At 39.0% G+C, this 22,881-nt stretch overlaps 3 protein-coding genes across 5 annotated transcripts; 2 read left to right on the plus strand and 1 right to left on the minus strand.

The window, feature by feature from the left end:
* The first annotated feature begins 354 nt into the window (after positions 1-354).
* Positions 355-7,271, plus strand: LOC104456826 (E3 ubiquitin-protein ligase MIEL1). Of its 3 annotated transcripts, none has more exons than XR_005545724.1 (14): positions 355-523; positions 633-720; positions 872-928; positions 1,017-1,049; positions 1,139-1,216; positions 1,338-1,381; positions 1,477-1,517; positions 3,698-3,780; positions 3,862-3,953; positions 4,044-4,113; positions 5,022-5,060; positions 5,803-5,935; positions 6,116-6,223; positions 6,570-7,271. XR_005545724.1 is itself a non-coding variant. In XM_010071684.3 (13 exons), exons 1-13 carry the CDS (start codon positions 459-461, stop codon positions 6,148-6,150), a joined length of 858 nt encoding a protein of 285 aa, XP_010069986.2. In that variant the 5' UTR covers positions 355-458; the 3' UTR covers positions 6,151-6,568. The 3 variants fall into 3 exon arrangements, 1 of the variants encoding a protein (XP_010069986.2); XR_005545725.1 differs by having other exon boundaries at positions 6,575-7,271; XM_010071684.3 differs by lacking the exon at positions 6,570-7,271 and having other exon boundaries at positions 6,116-6,568.
* Positions 7,272-9,331: 2,060 nt separating this feature from the next.
* On the plus strand, positions 9,332-13,761 carry LOC104416446 (zinc finger protein CONSTANS-LIKE 13). The gene is given in 6 exon segments (XM_039300478.1): positions 9,332-9,852; positions 9,855-10,166; positions 10,711-10,920; positions 11,414-11,679; positions 11,896-11,988; positions 13,385-13,761. Coding segments are annotated over 6 exon segments (1,137 nt in total). The 5' UTR covers positions 9,332-9,597; the 3' UTR covers positions 13,386-13,761.
* A 623-nt stretch (positions 13,762-14,384) lies between these two features.
* LOC104416447 (CASP-like protein 1E1) lies at positions 14,385-16,760 on the minus strand. The gene is made up of 2 exons (XM_018861628.2): positions 16,510-16,760; positions 14,385-14,953 (listed from the first exon to the last, which is right to left on the minus strand). The coding sequence occupies exons 1-2, from the start codon at positions 16,758-16,760 to the stop codon at positions 14,605-14,607; spliced, it is 600 nt and encodes a 199-aa protein (XP_018717173.2). The 3' UTR covers positions 14,385-14,604.
* Between the last annotated feature and the right edge of the window lie 6,121 nt (positions 16,761-22,881).

A 22,881-nucleotide genomic window follows, 5' to 3' on the forward strand; every position in this document is an offset into this window, starting at 1 on the left:
AAAATTGGCTGCGTGAGGCTTGGCCTCACCAGGCCAGGGCAAGGCCGACCTCACACTGCCTAAGCGAGGTCAAGCCTCGCCAGTGACCTCACCTAGCCACCGAGGCCACCTGCGAGGTTTGGCCTTGCCTTGGCTAGGCGATCGGCCAAAATGAAGAATAAAAAAAAAAAAAAAAAAAGAAGAAGTGTTTATCGGAATTGTTTTCGGAAATAATAAGTAAATTTTTCTGCTTTTTATTTTTCCGAGAACAAAAGGAATACTAAATGCGTTTCTATTCTTTTCTTTTTTCGAAACAAAATAACATAAATTTTTGTTCCGGGGGAGAGAAAGATAAATAAACAGGCCCTAATTTTTCGCGATTGGACCGCAAACGGTAATCCCTCTCCTCTGACCTCCGCCGATTATCAGAAGCTTACTTCTGCCATCGAAAGGAAACAGCAGCTCGCACGGAGTCATCCATGGCAGAAGGAGCAGAGCACGCGATACAGACGAAAGATCGAGACTTTGCCAAATTGGAGCACGGGTACGCCGCCGCCGCCACCATTTCCGCGCCCGGATCTCCTCTGCCGGCGCTTCCTTCTGGTTTTCTCTTTCTGGGTTTTTCATTTTTCCGTGTGCCCGTATCCTTTCAGCTGCGAGCACTACCGGAGACGCTGCAAGATTCGAGCCCCGTGCTGCGATCGGGTCTTCCCGTGCCGCCACTGCCACAACGAGTTCACGGTACGGCTCTTCCTCCGCCTCCCTCGTCGCGCCCCCATTGCGTTCGTTCTTCATTTTGTGTGTAATTTGCGTGGGAAACAGTGTGTTGCTACTGTCGTCGTGTTTGGATGTGGTTTCGTTGATCTTTTCTCCGGTTTTTCGTCTCGACTAGAGCTCGCTGAGCAACCTGAAAGATCATCATGAGCTGGTGCGGCACGACGTGAAGAGGGTAGGTGCCATTCGTTTTGTTGATGTGAGCTCTGCTTGCGCCAGATTTTGTGGCGTGGTGTGGTGCTGAAGGTCTTTTCGCGTTTCAGGTCGTCTGTTCTGTTTGCGACACGGAGCAAGAGGTATGTCATGGTGGATCGCTTGTGGATTTTACATAGTCTCTTGTCAGTTTTTTCAGCTGTCTTGGGGAATTTATGTGTCCTTCGTTTAGGCTGCTCAAGTTTGTTCGAAATGCGGTGTGAACATGGGAGAATATTTCTGTGGAACTTGCAAGTTTTATGATGATCAGGTAAGACGGATTTGGTATGTTCTCATTTATACTAATTAAAGGTGTAGCCTTTCCATTTTGATTCTACATGAATTGAAAGCATAGGTGATATGACAGTGTATTTTATGTTCAATTTTTGCAGACCGAAAAGGAGCAATTTCATTGTGAGGAATGTGGAATTTGTAGGTGAGCTAATTGATGTTCAGAATGTTCTTCCCATCTTTTGGAAGTTAACTGTATCTGCCATATGAATTGTAAATTGAATTTTGCCTGTCTTCCAGAGTTGGAGGTCGTGAAAATTTCTTCCATTGTCCAAAGTGCGGTATGGCTTTCTCTTTTAGCATCTCCATCGCTGCATGTGCTTTTTTGTTGCAAGAAAGAATCTCTCTCTCATTTTTACACATGTTGATAAGGTCGTCTCTTTAGAGAGTTTCCATCTTCTCCTAAAATTATGAAAGTTTGGACTGCTTTTATTTCTGAATTATTTGGAATGCTGTGTTCTAGTTTGGCAATTGTCGTGAGTTACATAAGCCCATAATTTCATACATCATATAATTAGGCATGAACATGTATCATTAGATGGAAATGCAGTGACCGATGATTAGGCAATAGTATATTTCTTACTTGAATCTATGAGAGATGGGAATCAAGGAACTTGCTTTATGTTGGACATACAAATTACCTTCAGAGTGGATCTTGGTAGGAACTTATCTTGAAGCAATGGTCTAGTCACCATCGAAGACACTGCCTTGTTAATATCCATCTTGGTTCACATAATCTTGGAATAATCACTTTGGATTTGTAAGGACAGTTCTGAAGAAGTTTGATAAAGCAGAGTAAAATTTTGGCTTTGGACTGGCACTTGGTATACAGATACCCACCAGGAATCCTTGAGTGCTCAGTTACATAGTTAGATTTTCTCATTGAAAAGGTAAGACGTGTGGTGAGCTGGTTAGATATGAGGAAACCTGACATGTATTAATGAGTTTTGCCCATAGGATGGTTAATAGAAACCAGAAGCTGGTTTAGCCTGCTGGACTTTTCCTATCAAATTTGTTTCACGTTGGATTTCAGAATTTTTCATCTCAGGGTTCAATGGGTAACGAAATATATATTTAAAAAGACTCTGGAAAAGAAGCTCTTTTCCAGAGTCTTTTTAAATATATATTTCGTTATGTTTGAACCTTTTCTCTATAGTGGGTTGGAATCCCTATCTTTTCCGCTCCCCTACTTGCCTGAAAAGAAAATAACTTGTCCAGTTTTAAAAGGGTAGCTCCAAACCTACAAGAAGTTAAAAGAGATTTAAGTAGATCTTTTGGTTGACTTAAAATTCTGAAGAGTCTTAAGTCAAAGCTGCTCTCTAAGGATGATGGTAACCAGGGTGGTTCTTTAGAGGTCACTGGATCTAGGATATGATATCAAGTCTACCACAAGAGTTGTGATGACTTCAAAGGTACTTGTTCAAAGCTGGCGCAATCAACTTTGTATCTTGAGAGGGAGAATGTTAGCAAAAGAATTCTTATTTTGGAGTTTTGGGTACTTCCCATTGTTTAGACATTTAAGAGATGACATCTTAAAGTGGTGTGCGCCACATTGCTTACAACTTATTCGTATTCAAGGAAGGACAGAGGCAGGATTTGTTTTTTTTTTTTTTTTTTTTTTTTGGGTTCAGATATTTTTTATCACGGGGAGGGATACAAAGGCAAGAAATCTTCTACTACTGTCATATCTACAATGGCAAATATTGGGTTCACAAACCACACTGCAGCAGCATTTATGCATTCTTTTCCGCAGCAATTTAACCAATAGGACTGACTTTAGCATCTGAAATATAGAAGAGATCAATTGCAGTATCAAAGTACTTTATATCAGCTTGCAGAAAACTATTGCAAGCTCCAAAAGGAGCACTCTGCATGCAGGGGTTGCTTAAGAGTATTTAAATTAAAACTGAGAAATAGAAGTTATTTATCAGTGCAAGGTTAGAGTGTTGTTAGGCTTATGTAGCAGGAGAAGTTCATAACTGAATGCAATGATTTTCTGAGAGTGATCCCTTAGATTAGAGAAAAGAAAGTTTTAGTTAATATCTGTTTCTTGTTTCTCAAAATATGTGATGGAGACTTGTTGTTCTGTTATCATACATGCAAATGGATGAAAGAAGTTTAACCTCGTGAGAGTTGAAACAGATCAGAGTCATAGAATTAGGTAGATTGAAAAATATAGTCGTATTCTTATTTGTTTAAAAAATATAAATGTGTGCATGGTGCATATTCTTGTTTCAAAAGTATAATGTGTGCATGGTGCATCATTACTTTACTATTGAAACATGGAAGTATGCTTTATTATTGGCATCACATGAAGTCACCTGTTTCCTGAAGGTCCATATCACTGGTTGTCTTGCTCTGCATCTTCTAGATGTTAGTTTCTTCTTTCTTGCTCCTATGTCTTGAGGAGATGCTTAATTTCTATATGCATAGCCTTAACAAACTTCTTTCAAAAGTGCAGGATCTTGTTATGTTATGTCGTTACGTGATAATCATGTATGCGTGGAGAATTCAATGAAGAGCCATTGCCCTGTCTGCTATGAGGTTGATGGTTTAACATATAACAAATTTGGCAATAATAAAGGTTTGAAAGGTCTTTCTAACAACTTTCTGTTGACTCTGCAGTATCTATTTGACTCGATGAAAGGAACAACAATCTTGAAATGTGGACACACAATTCATATGGACTGTGTCAAAGAAATGGCTGACCAAAATCAGTTAAACCTTTTCCCTCGTAGATAGTTGTGCATATGATTTCTGATAAATAGTCATTGGTTGTGTCATTAACCTATGTTCTGGTCACACAGGTATCGTTGTCCCATTTGCTTGAAGACAGTTATGGAAAAGTCTGAAGACTGGAGAATGCTGGATGCAGAGGTAGTAAGCTTTTAACTTGATATTGTCACAATTGCGTTAGAATTACATCCCGAGGGTCAGATGTGTAATTGCGGGACCAAAAAGATTGATGGAATGAAGGTTCAGTCTAGTGAAATAGAAACTCTCAACCTTGTCATTCAAAAGTAGCTAACTTTTACACTGAAATTGAAGAATAAGAATGGAAAATCAATAGTTCTGCAGAAAGAGAAAGGAAAAACCTGTGACTAACAAATAATATCATTATTGATATTTTAGGTTCTAACAAATTGTGCTCGGTTGTCATTGAGCATGGTAATGAATGGCTGGAGATTGTAGTCTGTTTTTATTAGTCATGTCTGAGGTGAATGAAGATTGATCAGCTTGACCAATTTACCAGTTAAGCTGAGAGACCTAATGGATGTTATGATACTTAGCTAGTTTATTGTCTGTGCCACTTGTAATCATAGGTTTTAGTGCTAAAGGAGGCCATGGATGAGCACACTAGAGTCTTTGTTTGAAGTGTTAAAGAGAAATTCATAATAAGGGGCACTGCCTTTGCACAAAATTAGATGCAAATATGCCAGTCTTCGAATGGAACCTGAATTAACTCTGCAAATCTGCATGTGTTTGTTTACTTTTATTAGAGTGAGGCACTCTTCATAAGAGTTCTGGGCTTTCAAAAGGATAATGGCCACTCACCTTTCCCTCGATCTCTACTTTAAGAGACAGGCCCTTAAGAGGCCCCAGTAATAGAGGCTGGAGCAGAATGGAAAATATTTCTAAAATAATCACTATTACCCATCAAAATGTAACACCATGCAATTTCATGCTTTTCTATTATCCTTTTCGTCATTTCTGAATTGAACTTTACATTTTTAATATTTGGAAAAGATAGCCTTTCAGTTTGATCATCTTTTTTTCTTGTTTAGATTGCAGAAACGGTCATGCCTAAAGAATATCAGTATAAGGTGTGTAACTCATCCTCCAATATTGCTCAGTTTCTTTTCACACATGTCTTGTGTTTTGCAGCCCAATTTTATTTATTTTTTTATTTTTATTTTTTTAATTTTGTAATGTTTTGTTGAGTAATTACTAATGAATTTTTGAAAAGACAGTTTGCCTTTGTGAGCTCTGCTGGAAAAAATTATTTGGTGTTTTTAATTAAAATCAATTGAAGTTGGTCTTATATTTTATGCTTTAGAGCATAATAACGCTTCGAAAGAAAAACAGAAGTTCAGATGACTTCTTTCTCCTTTAATATGGGGAATAATAGGTAATAGGCCAGGCTATACACTTGCTCCGAGGGATGATATTGCCATTAGGATAGAGTGCAAGTCTCCTTTATTTAAGGCACTACTTTCGTAGAACAAATGCAGATAATTTTATCTTTGGATACTATTCATCTGAAAGAGTATTTGATCAGTTTATGTTTTCTCATATAGCTGGTATATTAACCTGAATCTCATTGAAGAAATGTAGCATAGTTATCATTCAAATTAATGAGTAGCTGCAGGGGATCATGCGTGTACAGTACTACGGTTTTGTTACAACCTTTTGAAATTGGCCTCATTATAATCCTCGATCTGCTCTGAAGCCCAGACATAATGACTGTTGCCATTGTTTCCAGCTTGTCAACCTGACCTTGCTTTCTTGATGGTTACAAGTGCATTTAAAAGGAATGTCATCTTCACTTTTAATGAATTTTGACAGGTCACGATTCTCTGCAATGACTGCAACAAAGCAGGGCACGTTCCATTTCACATTTTTGGGCTGAAGTGCAGCGAATGCCGTTCATACAACACTCGAAGAATATCAGCTGTGGACCATCAGCAAGATGATTCAGGCAAACTAATTCATATCATCACATTACATTGTTTTAGATAGATTTTCCATCTTGACAACTGAACATCTCTTGTGTGCAAAACAATTGTCCTACAATTATTCCCATATGCATGAACAGATAAAACTGAAAATAGTTTCGTGATACTTTCTGAATGCTATGTGGTTTTTACTCGATTTCCAGGTGAAAGTTCAACTCGCGGTCCTCGTACAACTTAGTGAATCCTGGACTCAAATACCTGGATCTTTGCTCTCTCATTCGACATTGGCCCGGGAGGTGCTTCTTCAGCAGGTTCTTGGCACTAACCTATTACAGCACTCGCACCGACTCTAATGATCATCGGTCGACAATTGATCGGTCCACCTGCCGATTTCTTCATTAGTGATATGTTAGATTGGGGAATAACTTTTCAAAGCAGTTCTCATAGCCGTTGATACTTTCCGCAATCAATTAGCTTTTTCACTGTTCTGTCGCCCATAGCTATTAGCGCCCCCTGCAAGAGTCGCTACTGCAGGATTACAGCTGATCTTGTTGTTGTCTGATGATTGCATTCCTTGTTCTGATGTAGCATCCTCTGATCATGTGCTCATCTGAGCTCCGCATTTGGCCATCATATAATCTATAGAAATTTTTTCAGTCCAGTTTTGTCGTCCAACACAATCTTCTCATCACCCATCACGGCGAAACTTCTCATCGCCCGTCACGGCGAAACTGACTCGGGCTAATCAGGGTGAAGCGTTCAACGCCGATCCACGTGGAGAGAGGTACGCATCCGGGAACGAGATCTCTCTCTCTTTTATCACCGCCCATGAGGCATCCTAAGTGCAGTTTGCGTTCAACTTCATGTTGTTGTCATGAGTTATTGATGATGTACCGTAGTTCCGCGAATATCGGATGGTGAAAATTGACTAGCCGGAAGGGATCCGTGAACCGATTTGTCTAGGCGGTCGCATCTTGGACGGTGAAAATTGACTTAATCGGAATGGATTCATGAACCGATTTGTCTGGGCAGTTGGGCGACGTAACCGGGTCGAAATGGATGCTCAGCTCTTTGATATTTTTTATTCAGACAAAGTACGATGATGTCCAGTCATACTACTTTATGAAATTCAGGGTACAAGTTAATGACATGAATCTCCACCTCAAATGATAACCCGAGTTCGTAAAATATCCCCAAACGATAACGAATCGAGCGCCGTTGCATGGGTTGAGGCTAGTCTCAATCGGTGGGGAACGCGCTGCACTTAATAAGGCGAAAAATCGAACGTGGCTGTGCGCTTGATCTGTGCACATGTTAATTTTAGGTTAATATCTTGAAAAATCCTAAACTGATACATCTGTAATAAATTTACTTTAAATTATTTTGTTAACCACCAAAAATCACAAACTTGTATATTTTTAACAAATTTATCTTAAAAATTTGTAACAAATTTATCCTATGTTAGTTTTTGTTAAATTTTGATTAAGTTAAATGACGCGTGACAGTTGACTGATATACCAATTTGCGATTTTACGCTCCGTTTGTCACAGTTTATAATTTTTTTGATTTTTTGTGATATTAATACAATTTAGCGAAATATATATTTATCACAAATTTATTAGTTTAGAATTTTTTGCGGTCGAATAAATTAGTTTGGGGTAAATATTTCATAAATACACCAATTTAGGGTTTTTTTTATGGTTAGTAGGGCACAAGTTGGGGTTTTTCATAAATTAAGGTGAAAGTGTGAAGTGAGCAAGTAAGAGATCAAGCAAGGATAAAAGAGAATCATAGAAATAAGTTGGATCTAGGTAAATTTGTGAAGCCAATCAACATTAGAGCTATTGATGCGTTGGTAAACAATTAAGGGAAAAAATGGCCAAGACGTTTATATGGAGTAAGAAATCCACTTAGGTTGGGGTAAATTTGTTACGGGTGTATCAGTTTTGGGTTTTTTAGGGTATTAACCCTTAATTTTATACTCATCAACGTTAACAAAGCAATTCGTTATTGGGTTAATACAATTAAAAAAATCTCAAATTGATATATTTATAATAAATTTAATTTAAATTAATTTTTTAACTATCAAAAATTTCAAATCAATATATTTATAATAAATTTACTCCTTATTTTGCCGTTCCTAAATTAGATGATATTGACAGTTAATAGTTATCATATTTCATTGGTCCTAAATATATCAATTTATGATTGTTCGTTATATTAATTCAATTTAATAAAAATTAAGAAAGTATAATTTTGTTATAAATGTGTTAATTTGTGATTTATTATATTAATTTGGAATAGATTCGTCACATTTATATTAATTTGAGGGTATAAATTTGTTATAAATGTGTTAATTTGTGATTTATTATATTAATTTGGAATAGATTCGTCACATTTATATTAATTTGAGGCTTTTTGATCAAAATATAATTTAGGATAAATTTGGTTTTTGTGATGTTAATCAAAGCGACTTCTAATTACGACTTTCGAACTATCTCCATAGACTACAATTAAGGTCCGCGAAGAAGAGGAGGAAGCAAATTTCGATCACATGACTAAAAAATCGAAAATTTAAATTTAAACTCCAATTCTATTTTTTAAGAAAAAGGGAGCGGCGACCATCCTTATCAGCAGTTATTGCGTAGGGCCCTTTTCCATTATAAAAAATCTAAAAGTGCAAATAAATATTACTATCTTATCAGAAAGATCACCCAACTATATGATAAAAGAATAAAAATGAATTATTTATTTATTTATTTGTTTATTCATTTATTTAAGTAACTATTTTTTGACATCTAACGGAGAGCTGATTTCGTCGGTTGCCAGTTAATTCCACTATCGTCACCCATTACGTCATCCGCCTTCCGCTACTAGCAAGTCAAAGGCAAGGCAATGCTCACGCCTTTCTAGAACATTAAAAAAAATAGCTCGTCCTTTTCATTTTCCCAAAATGCCAAAAGGAAAAAAAAATATTATTCCTACGAAAGGCTGATTTTCTTTATTACCTTGGGAGGTAAATGACAAAATGATTACTGAATTTAGATTTTGCACAATATAATCATTAACCTTTAAATTTATTTAATGTGATCTTTAAATTTTGAGTGAATAGTATAATTACATCTTGAACTATTTTGCTACATCTTTAATTTAATTCCTAAATTGCGTAAGAATATTTAATGTTGTCTTTGAACTTGAATTAATACGAAGACGATATCGCACATTTTTATATAATCCAATAACAAAGTTGAATGTGTGGTAAATGTATAAAAAACACATTGAACAAATTAAAAATAACATTGAATAAATTTAAATTTCATGGTCCATTTGTGTTATTATAGTCAATCCTCGTGTAAGAAATCGATTTATATAATATTAGGTGAAATGTAAAAAATATAAAGAATAAAAAAAAGGTACCTTTTTCAATTTTCACGTCGACGTCAGATCACAAATTCCTTGCGGGCGACTGTTCTTGCTCCATAAGGTAAGGAGAGCAGGGACTCCCCGGAAAACCAGAAGATAAGAACAGAAGCAGACGACGAAGAAGAAGACGACGACGAAGAAGAAGAAGAAGAAGCTCGAAGAAGCTCTCCCCGAGAAATGAAGGAGACGCAGATCGAGGCCTGAAGAGATAGAGATAGAGACGGAGACGGCGACGGCGGCGGCGGCGGCGGCGGCGGAGGCAATGGCGAAGGGCGGAGGCGGGAAGCGGCCCTGCGACTACTGCGGCGGGACCACGGCGCTGCTCTACTGCCGGGCCGACACGGCGAGGCTCTGCTTCGCCTGCGACCGGGAGGTCCACGCCACCAACCCGCTCTTCGCCAAGCACAACCGCTCCCTCCTCTGCGACGCCTGCGACTCCGCCTCCGCCTCCTTCTTCTGCGAGGCCGAGCGCCTCCTCCTCTGCCAGAACTGCGACTGGGACCGTCACGACGGCGGCGGAGGGGGAGGGGGGCGGCGGCGGTGCACAACCGGAGGCCGGTCGAGGTGTTCACCGGGAGCCCTTCGGTGGGCGAGATTTTGGGGATCTTGGGGGTGGAGGATTTAGGGTTCAAGGGCCCGCCTTTGGGTGGTGATGAGGGTGGGGATGACGGCGGCGGCGGCGGCGGCGGCGGCTGCGGCGGCGGCGGGGATGGTGGGTTCTCGGATGTTTTGCTTTGGGACACTCCTGCTTTTGTTACTCTCGATGATTTGATCGTTCCCAGGGAGGATGCGTGTGCACTTCGGGCTGTGGATGTCCCTCCTCTGCCTAAGGTAAGGCATTTTACTTCTGCTGTTCCGATATATATATATATATAGATATATATAGAGAGAGAGAGAGAGAGAATTTAGAGGTCTAGCTGATTGGTGTCCTGTTTTCTGTGTGAGGATCGGAAAAGATCTCGACTTGCTGTCTTATTACGTAGTGCAGGGAAGTGAAGATTGAACGGGTTTGATATTGTGAATCCTCAGCGGATTATTAGTTTGAATTTGATGGAAAGGAATGTCCTGGAGAGATAAGCTCCGTGATGCAGAGATGTGATTGTCTACGATGCTTTCGCTTAGCTTGAAGTTTCATCTCGTTTTATCTGTTGGTTCGGTTTGTCACAATAGTGAACGGGTGTCAGAATTGGAATCACTTTCAGTTTTAATTTCGACAAATTCTATGTAAGGATAACTGGCCTCCTTTGCCTATGCCCAACAACAAAGCGATAAAAAGAATTCTGAAATCAGACATGTTTTGAATCTCTTGTACTCTTTCATCTTGTCCGTCTGCTCAGTGATTTTGACTTTTTCACGTGATTACTTTTTTATCCAGAATAGAAATGCAACCTGTGGTCTGCACATGAAAGAAATGCTACGCCAGCTCCGCTTACTTGCTAAACCAGAATATAACTTCAACTTTGAAGAGGGGGAGATTGAACCGTTGGATGATTTTCACTTGCCAGTTTTGACTCAAGCTCTTCAGCCAGCAAATATTCACACTGGATGTGAAGATAGAGATCAAGGTGGATTTCAAAAAATTGAGGTACTTCTTTCTCCTTCCGTGGTCAAGACTCAAAAGCATCGTGTTATTTCTCTTATTCCATTTTCATACGACACCATAAATGGCACTTTGGGATGAACCTGCATATATACAGAAGGGGAGGTGGGGATCATGGGCATGGTACAGTGCATGGGCGTTCACTTGCTATTTCATGAGAGCTTGTTGACTCTGGATATCTGTGTTGCTTTAGTGCAACTCGTGCATGTTTTACAGACTAAAACTAAGAATTGACTGTCTTTGAGGCTGAATTGCAATGTCCAAGATATGTTATAACATTGAAGATTAGCTCTGAATAGAAGTCCACCTGAAATTTCAGTGGCCTTCATGTAATTTTCTTCTTCTTCTTCTTCTTCTTCTTCTTCTTCTTCTACTTCTTCTTTGTATGTGATTGCACCAGCTCACCTGCTTAACTCGTTAGTGACATAGCCATATATACATGATGACCAAGACGAAGACATGAACTTTTTGTTTGCAGGCAACTGACTTTCAGTGGTTTTCTAATGACGGCAACACCAGAAACCAAGCTTATGACGCTTCTTCATTCTCTGGTGGCTATAAAGAGGAAAGACCGACAGCTTTAGACAAATATCCAAACGGCAGTATTCTGAGTTCTACCAATGAATGTCATGAAGTACCATCCGAAAATTCAATCAATCCAAATCCTTTGCCTCTGGTTCCATTAACTAGCCAGGAGAGAGAGTCTGCAATCTCACGCTACAAGGAGAAGAGAAAAACAAGGAGGTAAAAGCACTGTAATTTCTGAAGGAAAAATATGGTGTGTTAGTATAGATAGTTAAAATTTATGAAACCTCAAATACATCAAGCAATATGTTATCTGCAGCTCATCTGCTTTTTAAAACAGGTCCTTGTGGTTGATTAGATGCATTCACTTTATCTAAATGCTTTAACTGCATCTTTTAATCACGTCTGGACTCCCTGGTTACATGTGCAATGCAGGTATGATAAGCACATCAGATATGAATCACGGAAAGTCAGGGCTGAGAGCAGGATTAGAATCAAGGGACGTTTTGCTAAGACGGACAGGACCTGGTAATTGCTTTGGCTCCTGTAAATTTGGTTTGCATGCTTTAGAAACATATTCTGTTAAGTATTCAATTGCTATTGCAGTTTTTGATGTTTCTCATGCACGTGTGTTCATACCTTACCTCAGTAGAATAATTAACATTGTCAGAATGCTTGTTTATGACAAGTGAATGAAGATTAATTATTATGTAGAGCACGATAGCATCCAGCTAATACTGACCTTAGAGAAGGCGACGTTCATGCACGAAGTTGGATGAGTTGCAGATGGTCTTTGAAAGCCCCAGGGCTATTATGCATAGAGGGCTGTAGTAGGAATATGAGAAAAAGAACCTTCAGCCACAGCATTTAAGGCTACATAATGTTAGATGTTTTCCAGGCAGCTGATAGTTTATGCCAGTCTATCAATCTGGTAGCTCTATTTCTGCCAATAAAAAGTTAGCAACGGTCATGCGTGTGAAGTTTATTTATGGTTGATCAACAGTCTGTGGTGGAGCTTTCAAGAAAATGGAAGCATATTTACACTTGTCCTTCTTGGTTAGATAAACTGGTGAGATGGCTTTTCATGGCAGGTTTTCCATATGATATGGAAATTTTCTAGGTAGAAAGCCTTTTTATACCTTTAAACAAAAGGGTTCAAAAGAGTTTACGATGGATTTGATCATGAGTTACAGTTGTAAGTACAAAAGTTAGTGGGGTGAGTGTATGCTCTAAGGAAGTGAATGTGTCTGCAATATGGAGAAAATCACTGGATGTGGTCATGCTAATTATCATTTTCTGTTTAGGTTGCTCTGGGTGTACAAATGGTTTAGTTACCTTGGTGTATAGAATAAAGTAATGAGGCAAGAAGCAATTGCATGAATCAGTACTTTATCTTGTCTAAACTCTTATGCATGCATTTATTCTCTCATAAAGTGTGTACTCTAAAGGAGAAGGAGTTCTAAGTGCAAAGCTGCGAACCTAGAAAGTGTAGGCTGTTGAGCAGAACAGAAGGAAACATTCATTGGAGAATATTATTGTGGTAGTGGCCCAAGAGGTGGAATGATTCACAGTAGTGGGTGGAAGGCTGATAGTGCTGGATTCTTCTCATTAGTCTAGACCATTGTATTCTCTCCTTCATGATTCATTTCATTTCCTCTGGTTTGGTACCAGTTTCAGCCAAGCCTTACCCTTTGCTCATCTTTATTGTAGTCCACGTTGTAGGTTGATTTATTCGAATAGCGATTGCTTACCGAATTATCCATTGGCCATTTATTTTTTCAATATTTACCTTCCTGCCTTGGTTTAATATTTGTTTCTGGCAACTTATTCTCACATGGCTGAATAGTTGAGTCATGAATGCGCTGATTTGTTTAGTTACATACGTGTGCAAGTGAAAGAAGCTGACTTGTGTGGCAATCAACAGATATTATAAGCAACCGAGGTATGGATACTGAGTGAGTCACTGTTGATCAAATCGGGACAAGATATGGAAGATACGCATCTTCGGGATCAATGAGTGCATCCCATGGTAAATGTTTATGGTAGTATATACTTATGTACATGGAAATAGCTGTTAGTTTTGGGTTTGATTTTCGTTTGCTAGTATCAGTGTCAATCATAGGGTAGTCAAGAGCATTCTTGCTCTCCCCGTACTGAAATTCAGAGTCAAATGATGCATAGCCTCTGTATAGTCAGTAAACAAAGTGTCTGTACATACGTGGATTCTCTTTTATATGCCCGTCCAGTAGCCCATGCTTGCTATTGCAGGTCCACGTATCCAATTCTGTTGACCTTCCTCTTTTTCTTGGTGCACCACTTTGAGCTCCACTAACCAAGATGCATCAAACCAAATCATCGAATAAATGGGGTATGAAAGGTGTCGAAGCCTAACCTCTGTAGGGTACCTGGTTTTCATGGTGACTCTGGGCTTCAGGTCGTGGTTTTCAGCTCGCTATAAGCCCATGCTTGCTATTGCAGTACATAGAATGTTCTACACTTAGGTTTAATACCTAGGGGGGGCCAAAAGCACAACCTTTTTGCCAATCGATAATGTTTATTTCCTTATATGCTGGATCTTTGACCACCATACCAACAGGAGAATTTGGGCTAGACTTCAAGAAGTTCTGGCGATTCCTATGTTAGAATGATATACCTGCTTTTCTCTTCTTCCTAACTAATCTTGCCGCGCAGGGTTGAGGGCTAGGTTGGTCGCTGTGCTTCGTGATATCAATCGAAGACCAGCATTCATGTCTTTCCCATATGTATGACATATCTTATCACGATAAGAAGTTACCGATGGTGTAAAATGACTTCATTTGCAGCATTGGCAGACTAGAGATCCAATATCAGATTTAACGTAGTTAATACTCTCAGAAGAACCAACGAGAAGTAATATAGTCGCGACACATTCGTCACATGCCCCGAATCACTAACTCACCAGATCTCTGCAACTCAATGGCCAGCTAACTTTATACTACGAACCAAACCACATCCATGCATTTACTACTCCATACGTACCCTTCGAACCTACCCACGCACCTTCCACTCGCCAAAGAGATAAAATCAGCAACCCTAGCCACACAAATATTAACTTTCCCTACCAAACAGCATTGATCGCTTTGTATCTCCAATTATCTTCAAATTTCATCTCGACATGGCCTTCTTGTGGAGGTCCATGACATAGAGCACCGAAAGCAGCAGGAACGCAAATGAGCCGACGAGACACAGGGTGAATGCCGCCGCCATCTGGTGGCAGTAGCTGCTGAACGCATGGCAGACCTTGTTCCACTGCACATGGGAGTTGCCGTGCTGGGCGATCACGCCGATGGCGGCGGATGCGCCGCTGGCAGATAGGAGCAGCCCCATCATGACAGTGTCAAGCACGTTGATGGCTAAAGCTGCTTTGGCGCTGCGGGCCGCCCCAGAAACGGTGACGTACACGAGGGATGCAGCTGCATACGAACATGCGACGGCATTCGACACCAGGAAGTATCTGAGAGACAGTATTTGGAGATCGAATGCATTATTAGGGTGGCAAATACCTTACAATACGACTCATGAATTCTAGAAAACATCCCAAAATAAAAAAATCTGTTTACAGGCATGAGCATGCACTCTCTAGACTACTACTGACATTCAATATCCAAATGAACTGTAGCTGAAATTGAAGAACACATGCACATGAGCATATAAACCCTAACAATTTGAAAAGATCAAGAGCATCATTCTCCTCATGGTACTCAGTCGTGGAAACTACCAACATAACTCGTTATCTTATCGTCATCTGTACGTATTTTGCAACCTCCTTATACTGATGAATTTTATGATAAGTGAAAGTACTTAATAAGAGGTTGTCTATACACAGTTATAACTTATCAGCGGTCGAAGTTTCCATCATAAAATTGTCCACCCTCACAAATTTTCACTCTTCTGAAAGGCAGACGACGACGAGTTGGTGAACCTTTTTGTACTTTGGTCGGCGTACAATGTGGGGTTGTGCTTCTGCCTTCGAGCATGGGAAACAAGACATTTGAGAGGTAGTTGACCCAGGCTCGAGATGGAGGACAATCTCTGGATTGCTTGGGCTTCTTTATTGTGCGTCGCGGCATGGCTCGTTGAGGGTGTCATAAATCCAATATTAAATGAACTGAACCATAGCTACCCCGGTATGAATTAAGTTCACGAAATCTCCCTTTAAAGCAAGGGAATTGGAAAATCGGGAAACATACGTCGATCATCGTCTATTTTTAGCCCACCCGTTATACATTCATGGGGATAACTTTTTTATCTTAGGTAAACCTCGAGATCAAGTGATACAGTACTAACATTGGGGGCTAGTTCAAGGCACGAGCTGAAGTCGAAATGCGAAAATAATCTGGGAACTAAGCTCGCATAAATGCGCACCACCTTCATGCTCTCAATTGCTAAACCGACACTTACCCATTATTATTCAAGTCAAAAAGGAGTTAACATCATAAAAGAAGCAAATATAACATGAAATCTACCCCTAGGTTTCTATACGTATGCACATATTGTGCAGCTATAAATGTAGTCGGTCATGTCCATAATAACACCACTTTTGCCATCTGATTCTCTCCCTTTTCTTAGGGCAAATGGCAGGACGTGTTAAAGATTTATTACCGCTTGAGGTAAACATTGAACTACCGAAGGATCCGGAGTAATGAGGCGTCAGCTTTTACGAGCATGGGTCACTGTCAAGTTGGTTGGGACGAATGCTATTGACCCTCATTTTGAATGTTAATAATGGGAATAAACTGCCAAATTACTGATTATATCAGAAAACAGACTGATAATTTACATTTTATATGAGGAGGATGCCATTTAACAAAATACTGATACGTCAAAGCTTGTTGCATGATCGTATCTGCCCTCTTCATTTGTCGTACGCACGAGTCGTGGAGAGCTAGCTACGTTCATGTACTTCTTCTATATTCCCCGATGTAGAACTACTCTCGTTTCGCTATAAACTCACGCCAGATGTGAAAGAGAGCGAAAAGATCAAGCGAAAGATTGATAGCGGGGACTTACACGAAAGCGGACATGTATTGCCACTTCGCGGTGGCACGGACGTGCAGTGTGAGGCTCTGGGAGATGGTGACAGAGACCGTCTTGGACTCCTTGTCGACGCCGACCATGACCGCGGCCGCCAGAGTGAGTGCCAGTGCTAGGGCGCGGAACAGTAGATCAGGACACCTGACGGCCTTCGGCGGACGGTCCGCCATCTCGACGTCGCCCCTCGCCGACGCCCCGTCCTTGCTCGACTTGCTCTGGCTCTCCATTTTGTGTCTTGTGCGCGCGCCTTGTGTGTGTGTTTTTTTGGGTTCAGTGAGTGTGAAACTTTTGAGAGAGAGAGAGAGGGAGAAGGAAGGAAGGGGAGTTGATGAGTAAATAGAGAGAGATGGAGAGAATTGGGAAGGTGGAGGGGCATTGAAGGTGAACACAGTTGAATTTCAAAGGAGAGGATGCACGAATTTAATGCAGTCTTCTTTGCTCGGCCGGCTAGATGATGCCCCTTAGGGCAAACCCTTAAACCAAGAAAAAATGATTTTTTATTAAACCGGGCACAGTCTAGGTGTGGTTGTCTTGAGTGTTAGCCACTTAGTTTTTTATACGACCTTAGCAGGTTCGTCTGATGATTGTCAAATGATTGGACCATGTTTAGTTGGCTTTGCTTGGATGGTCAATCAAATATACAAATGCGAGTTCTATTCGCCCTTCCCCTAGCTCAAGAACGACAATTTCGAGACTTGCCAATTACATGCGAATCACTAGAAATGAGGATTGTTGTGAAAAGAGATGGCGCAAGGATTCACTACATGTCTAGATTGTGTTTGATCAAACTTGTGCGCCTTCGAGGTTTAGTGCTGTGTTTTGGAAGGGGAAGAGTGGGTGGAAAAGTTGAGGAGAGAACAAAAACTTGGAGGGATAATGTCTTGTTTGAGAGGCCAAGAAAAGAGTGGATGTGGCGGATTAAGTCTGAGGGTTTCTTACATGTATAATATTACATTGACAATCAAACTCATTGTTGATTCTAATAAAGCCAAAGAGATTTTTTTTTTTCAAAGAGAAATTTTCATTTCCCATGAAAGAGAAGAAGCAAGACAAAAATGCAAATCCCATAAAGTAAGTAAAACTCACATCTTATAGAGACTCACTCATTCCATAAACATGAATATATCATGCAACCGATTATTCAATCTCCCATCATTATCAGTTATGAGTACACGTAGAGATTTTCCTCTCTTATAGCCATGGCTTTGCTAAAAAGTGGTGCGCGCCTAGGATTAGCGTCCCTAGCACTATCACCATATAAAGACAACAGTAACACCAATAAGTTGAAAGGGCACAAAAAACGCCTTATAAATCCCAAATCTAAATATAATCAAGATAGAAGAGCACATAAATCTAGAAAAACCACTAGATCGAGGGAGAAAAGTTGTAAAAGAGATATCGAGTAGCCTGAAAGACTTGTGAAGCACTCAACTATTCGGAGCAAGCACCTGGAGCCGGAACGAGTGAGCAGATTCGGAGAGACTAGATTCTCCCAATGCACTCCCACTTCGATCTTCAAAGCTCACGGGACAAACCTCTCCCCTTCTGTGGAGGATGTCAATCTCTTCCTCAAGGATGTGAGCTTCAAAATAGAGGGTTAGGCGGCAACTTAGAAGAGAGGAAATCAAAAGGGAGAGGGAGAGCAGTTATTTTTGGATTACGAGTGGGTTTAGTCATTATGAAAGTCAAAGAGATGAATAGGTCCCAAATAAGGAGAGATACTTAAAAAAAATTGGGTCCGATTGTGCATATTCCTGATCCAAAATGAAATACATATCATCTTATTTTGTTGGACTTACTAAGAATGGTATCATAACTCTGCTTTTTGCAACTTTAGCCTTGGCTCATGTAGACAAATTTACAGAGAGTCATCATTGACTCATTTTCAATATAAGTGTATACAATCTCTATAATAACAGGAGAAAATAATATGGTATTCCAATTAAGGAAATTCTGACATCACTGAAACTTGGTATGTTCATCAAATCGCCCACCAAAGCATTTTCAGAAGACAAATCTAAGGACACATACTAATAATTGTGGTCTCGTAGTTTTATTAGTAACTTGGTAATAAACTTATTTATAACTTGTAGGAAAATATTATCTTACTGACACTAGTTATGGAATCCAAAATAGCATCATCTCTCCCTATCGTGGTGTTAGATACCATTTGAAAGAGTTTAGTGATCGCCCACCTGAAAACGAGAAAGAACTATTCAATTTGCGACATCCATCTCTAAGAACTACTATTGAAAGAGCATTTAAAGTTCTAAAGAAGCATTTTCAAGTATTGGATTTAGAACTTTTTTGGTCATTTAGAACACAATGTGATGTTGTCTTAGCTTCTTGTATCATTCACAATTTTATTAAGGGAACTAATCCCAATGACTCTATCATGAAAGAGATGAATAGACAAATGGAATCTCAAAGATAAAATCCAAGAATCCAACTTTCTCAAAGGGCGAAAAAGGAGGAAAATATGATATGGGCATAAAAAAGGGATAGGATTGCACATGCAATGTGGATTAGTTATCATATTATTAGAAGAAGCCAATAGTTTTCCTTTTATTTCTTTCGAGTGCTTTATTCTGAACATGTGGTTTCCATTTCTTTAATGATAATCATCTTTAAATATTAACTATGTGTCCATCTTCATCATATTTTTTCTTATTCTACTATTTAAAGTTGTTACATAGTTATCATGATGGGTAAAAGTAAGGCAAACGATGAGAAGGTCAAGCAATTTAGATGGTCGAAGCCTATGGAACGTGTTTTACTTGAAATTCTTGCCAATAAAGCTAGTAAAGGAAAGAAGCCTTCGAGCACATTCAAACTCTCTTCAATTGCTCGAGTTGTCAATACAATAAATAAGAAGTTTGGTGTTTGTTGTGAGCCCAACCATATTGAGAATCATTTGAAGACAGTCAAAAGTAATTGGAAGACGATTCAAACTGTGCATGGCAAGAGTGGATTCAGTTGGGATGACAAGTTGAAGATGGTCATAGCTGGGAAAAGGAATTTGATCAATATGTGTCGGTAATTTTCCTCATCACTTACTCAATACATTCCGTTTAGCCAATGTTTCACGTAAGTAGTTTTATGTGTCTTTATATAATTACTCAATATATAAGGGATAATTTCCTAACTATTTCAGCGAAGATTTTTAAACTTTAATGCATTTGCTAACATGCTGGACTGAAGAAAAAAAAAAGCAAATTATTGACTTGTTAGTCACCCATGTTTTGCCGAAGCCATAGATTATCGTGTTGATGTTGTTTCATTTTTGTTACAAGTGCAATGCATAATTTAATATTGACTTTCATACTAGCAACTTATATATTTGGAAATTTTCTCAATGTCTTTTGCTGTTGCAATTTCAATTTCAATTGTTGGGTATCTTTGGAATGTGACTAGATTGGTAAAGTTTGCTTCTTTTTTCTTTATCTTTTGCAATTTAGGTGAGGAGAGCCTAAGAAGACACCATGTAAGAATGTCCAGAGCTTACTGAGTTAGTACTAGAGCCTGGTTGGACTCTAGGCATGTTATGATGGGCTAATTGCCTAAGATCGTTTCTGGGATTGCTTGAAAATGTGATCTTGAATATGCTTTAAGACATTACTTCTCGAGCCTCATTTGAAGAAATGAGCAGTAAAAAAACTAGAGAAGGTCAAGTAGTGATAGCATTTTGCCTCAATGATCAAGAAATGAATTGGAATAGTGTGTTACCCAAGACTCTTATGCTTTCTGGTCTATTTTGATCTCAATCTATGCTGGTATGGAAAGCACATTGATGACTCCACTTCATAACATTGTTGCAAATGAGTTGCTAATTCTGACATTGATAGGCATTTTTGGAGCCTCGTGTTTTGATCTTGCATCTCTTGCAAAGATAAATCGACAATGCAATTTCTGTTCAAGCATAATTGTGAAGGGAAAAGGACTAAAAGAACAAACAAATGAAGGGCTTCAAACATGTTTCTGTCATAATTTGAAGCCTAAGTGTTGTTTGCTTAATAGCTTATTTTCATATCTAGCTATGGAACTAATAATTAAATGAATATTGTGTATTTACAGGTCCGTCCTTCTCATGAAAAGTATTTGAATAAGATGATTGACACGTATGATGAGATGGTTATGGTGGTTGGGAGAGGTATGGCCACCGGAAGCTTTGCTAAGCAATTTGGGGACATCGATGCAACAAAACTTGGCTCCTCACCTATCGACTTAGACGATGACTTCAATGAGTTAATGAAGAGCTCAAAAATATCTTCCTCTACTGTGCATTCAAAAAAGACGTCTCACAAAAGGCGAAAATGTTTCGATAATAATAACAAGTATGTTGCACTTTCAACACAACTTAGAGAGATGGCCTCGGCAATTAAGTCATGAGGTCAAAGTGATGTCGAACACTCTCGAGTCTATTACTCTCAACTCTACAATGAGGTGATGAAAGTGGACAGATACGATGAAATTACTCTTAGATTAGTTTTTGACCGTTTAATTGAAAATGAAAAAATTGGAAAAGCATTCATGGTGGAGATTGCAAATCTTCACAAAGTATGGATTGAAAAATTTTTAAGCAAAGGAGATCATCATAAATGATATATTGTAGGATAAGTGTTCCAGAAGTCCTACAATTTGTCACGAAAATGCATTTCGGTCCTAAAACTTACAAAAAGTGCATTTAAGTTATAAAACTTGTCAAATTGTTTCAAACAAGTCCTAAAATCGACGCCGTTAGCCTTTTTCGTTAAAAATGCCGACGTGGCATTTTAAATATTTTTTATTTTCCACATGGATTTTTAATTATTTTTTATTCAATTTTAAAAAAAAATAGATTTAAAAACTAAAAAAATCAAATTTATTCATTTTATCTTATTTTCACCAAAAAATTTAATATATATATATATAAATTTATTAAAAAAAAAAAAAAAACAGTGGCTCCGGCGAGGGCCGGGCACGATCGTTGCCCACCCAAGGCGGGCGATGGTCGCCGAGGACTCCCCATGAGGGCCAGCGACTCACTTCGCCCAAGGGGGCGCGAGTGAGGTCGATGAGGCCGCGATGACTCCCCGCGAGGGCCGATGGGCCCAAATCGGGCACCTCGCCTAGGGCCGGTGAGGCCCGGCCACCTCGCCTAGGGCCGGCGACCGTTGCCCGCCCCCTCTGGCGATGGGCGGCGACGGCGCCGGGGGAGAGGAGCTACACTTTTTTTTTTTTTAACAATTTTAAAAATACATTTTTTAACTTTTCTTTTTAGTTTTTGTTGAAAATAAGATAAGAATAAATTTAATTTTTTAGTTTTTAAATCTAATTTTAAAAAATGGATAAAAATTAATTAAAAAATACACCTGAAAATAAAAAATTATTTAAAATGCCACGTCAGCATTTTTAACGGAAAAAGCTAATAGCGTTGATTTTAGGACTCGTTTGAAATAATTTGACAAGTTTTAGGACTTAAATGCATTTTTTGCAAGTTTTAGGACTGAAATGCATTTTCGTGATAAGTTGTAGGACTTTATAACACGTATCCCTATATTGTATTGAGCTTTACCACCAAAAGACTCGTGTTCTTTCTTTCTATATTGTTATTGTCAATACTTCATGAAATGAAATTTGATATAAGGTTGTTTTGTATTGGCATTTCTATGACTAGTGATTTTACTGTGGACTTTACATTCAACTTTTAAAGCCCTTGCACTCTTCATTATCATTTTCTTTATTTACTCTACCATGTACTTGTACATTGTTCAAGCAAAGGGTTCTACATGCTTTGTTTCTTTTCTCTTTTGTTTATTAAAACAGAGAATACTCGATGGGAGACCAAGCCATTAAACTGGAAAATTCTTGTAAGGTTGTACATGCTTTGCTTCTTTTTTTTTTTGCTTCTTTTTTATTTTGTTTAAGATTGTAAATTTTCAAGAGAAGTTTAAAATTCATACAAACATTTTTTAGAGTAGATGAGCGCGTTTGGTGACAACGAGGGAACAAAAATGTGAAGCAAGTTTCCTTGGTTTTAAAGGCAAGTTTAGATTTAATGGATTTATAGGTCAGTAAGTGATGCATGTGTCACGGGCCGATCGATTGGGATTGTAATCGCGCGACGACTTAGGCACTTTTGAATCACCTAAACCAAGCCTTACTCAATCGATCACACACTCTCTCGCTTTACCCGAATGGTAGAGAGAGTAAGTTTAGAGAGAGGAGATCTTGAAAGAAATGAGCTTTATATTACTGAAAGGATTGGATGGTTACAAATAAGGAGGAGGGCACCCCTTCTTATACTCAAGGACCTCATATTACATCCGTTAATTTAGAATTTATCTGGCGAACGAGATTACACCGCCT

The sequence above is a fragment of the Eucalyptus grandis genome, chromosome 8 (genome assembly GCF_016545825.1).
Source record: "Eucalyptus grandis isolate ANBG69807.140 chromosome 8, ASM1654582v1, whole genome shotgun sequence".
NCBI lineage: Eukaryota > Viridiplantae > Streptophyta > Magnoliopsida > Myrtales > Myrtaceae > Eucalyptus > Eucalyptus grandis.

Bases quoted from the DNA above. Each gene is read 5' to 3' on its own strand.
- LOC104416447 (XM_018861628.2), bottom strand. From the start codon at position 16,760: ATGGAGAGCCAGAGCAAGTCGAGCAAGGACGGGGCGTCGGCGAGGGGC. The intron at 14,954-16,509 runs GTAAGTCCCCGC...ACTGTCTCTCAG, and splicing joins CAATACATGTCCGCTTTCGT to ATACTTCCTGGTGTCGAATG.
- LOC104456826 (XM_010071684.3), top strand. From the start codon at position 459: ATGGCAGAAGGAGCAGAGCACGCGATACAGACGAAAGATCGAGACTTT. The intron at 1,050-1,138 runs GTATGTCATGGT...TCCTTCGTTTAG, and splicing joins TTTGCGACACGGAGCAAGAG to GCTGCTCAAGTTTGTTCGAA. The intron at 4,114-5,021 runs GTAGTAAGCTTT...TTTCTTGTTTAG, and splicing joins GGAGAATGCTGGATGCAGAG to ATTGCAGAAACGGTCATGCC.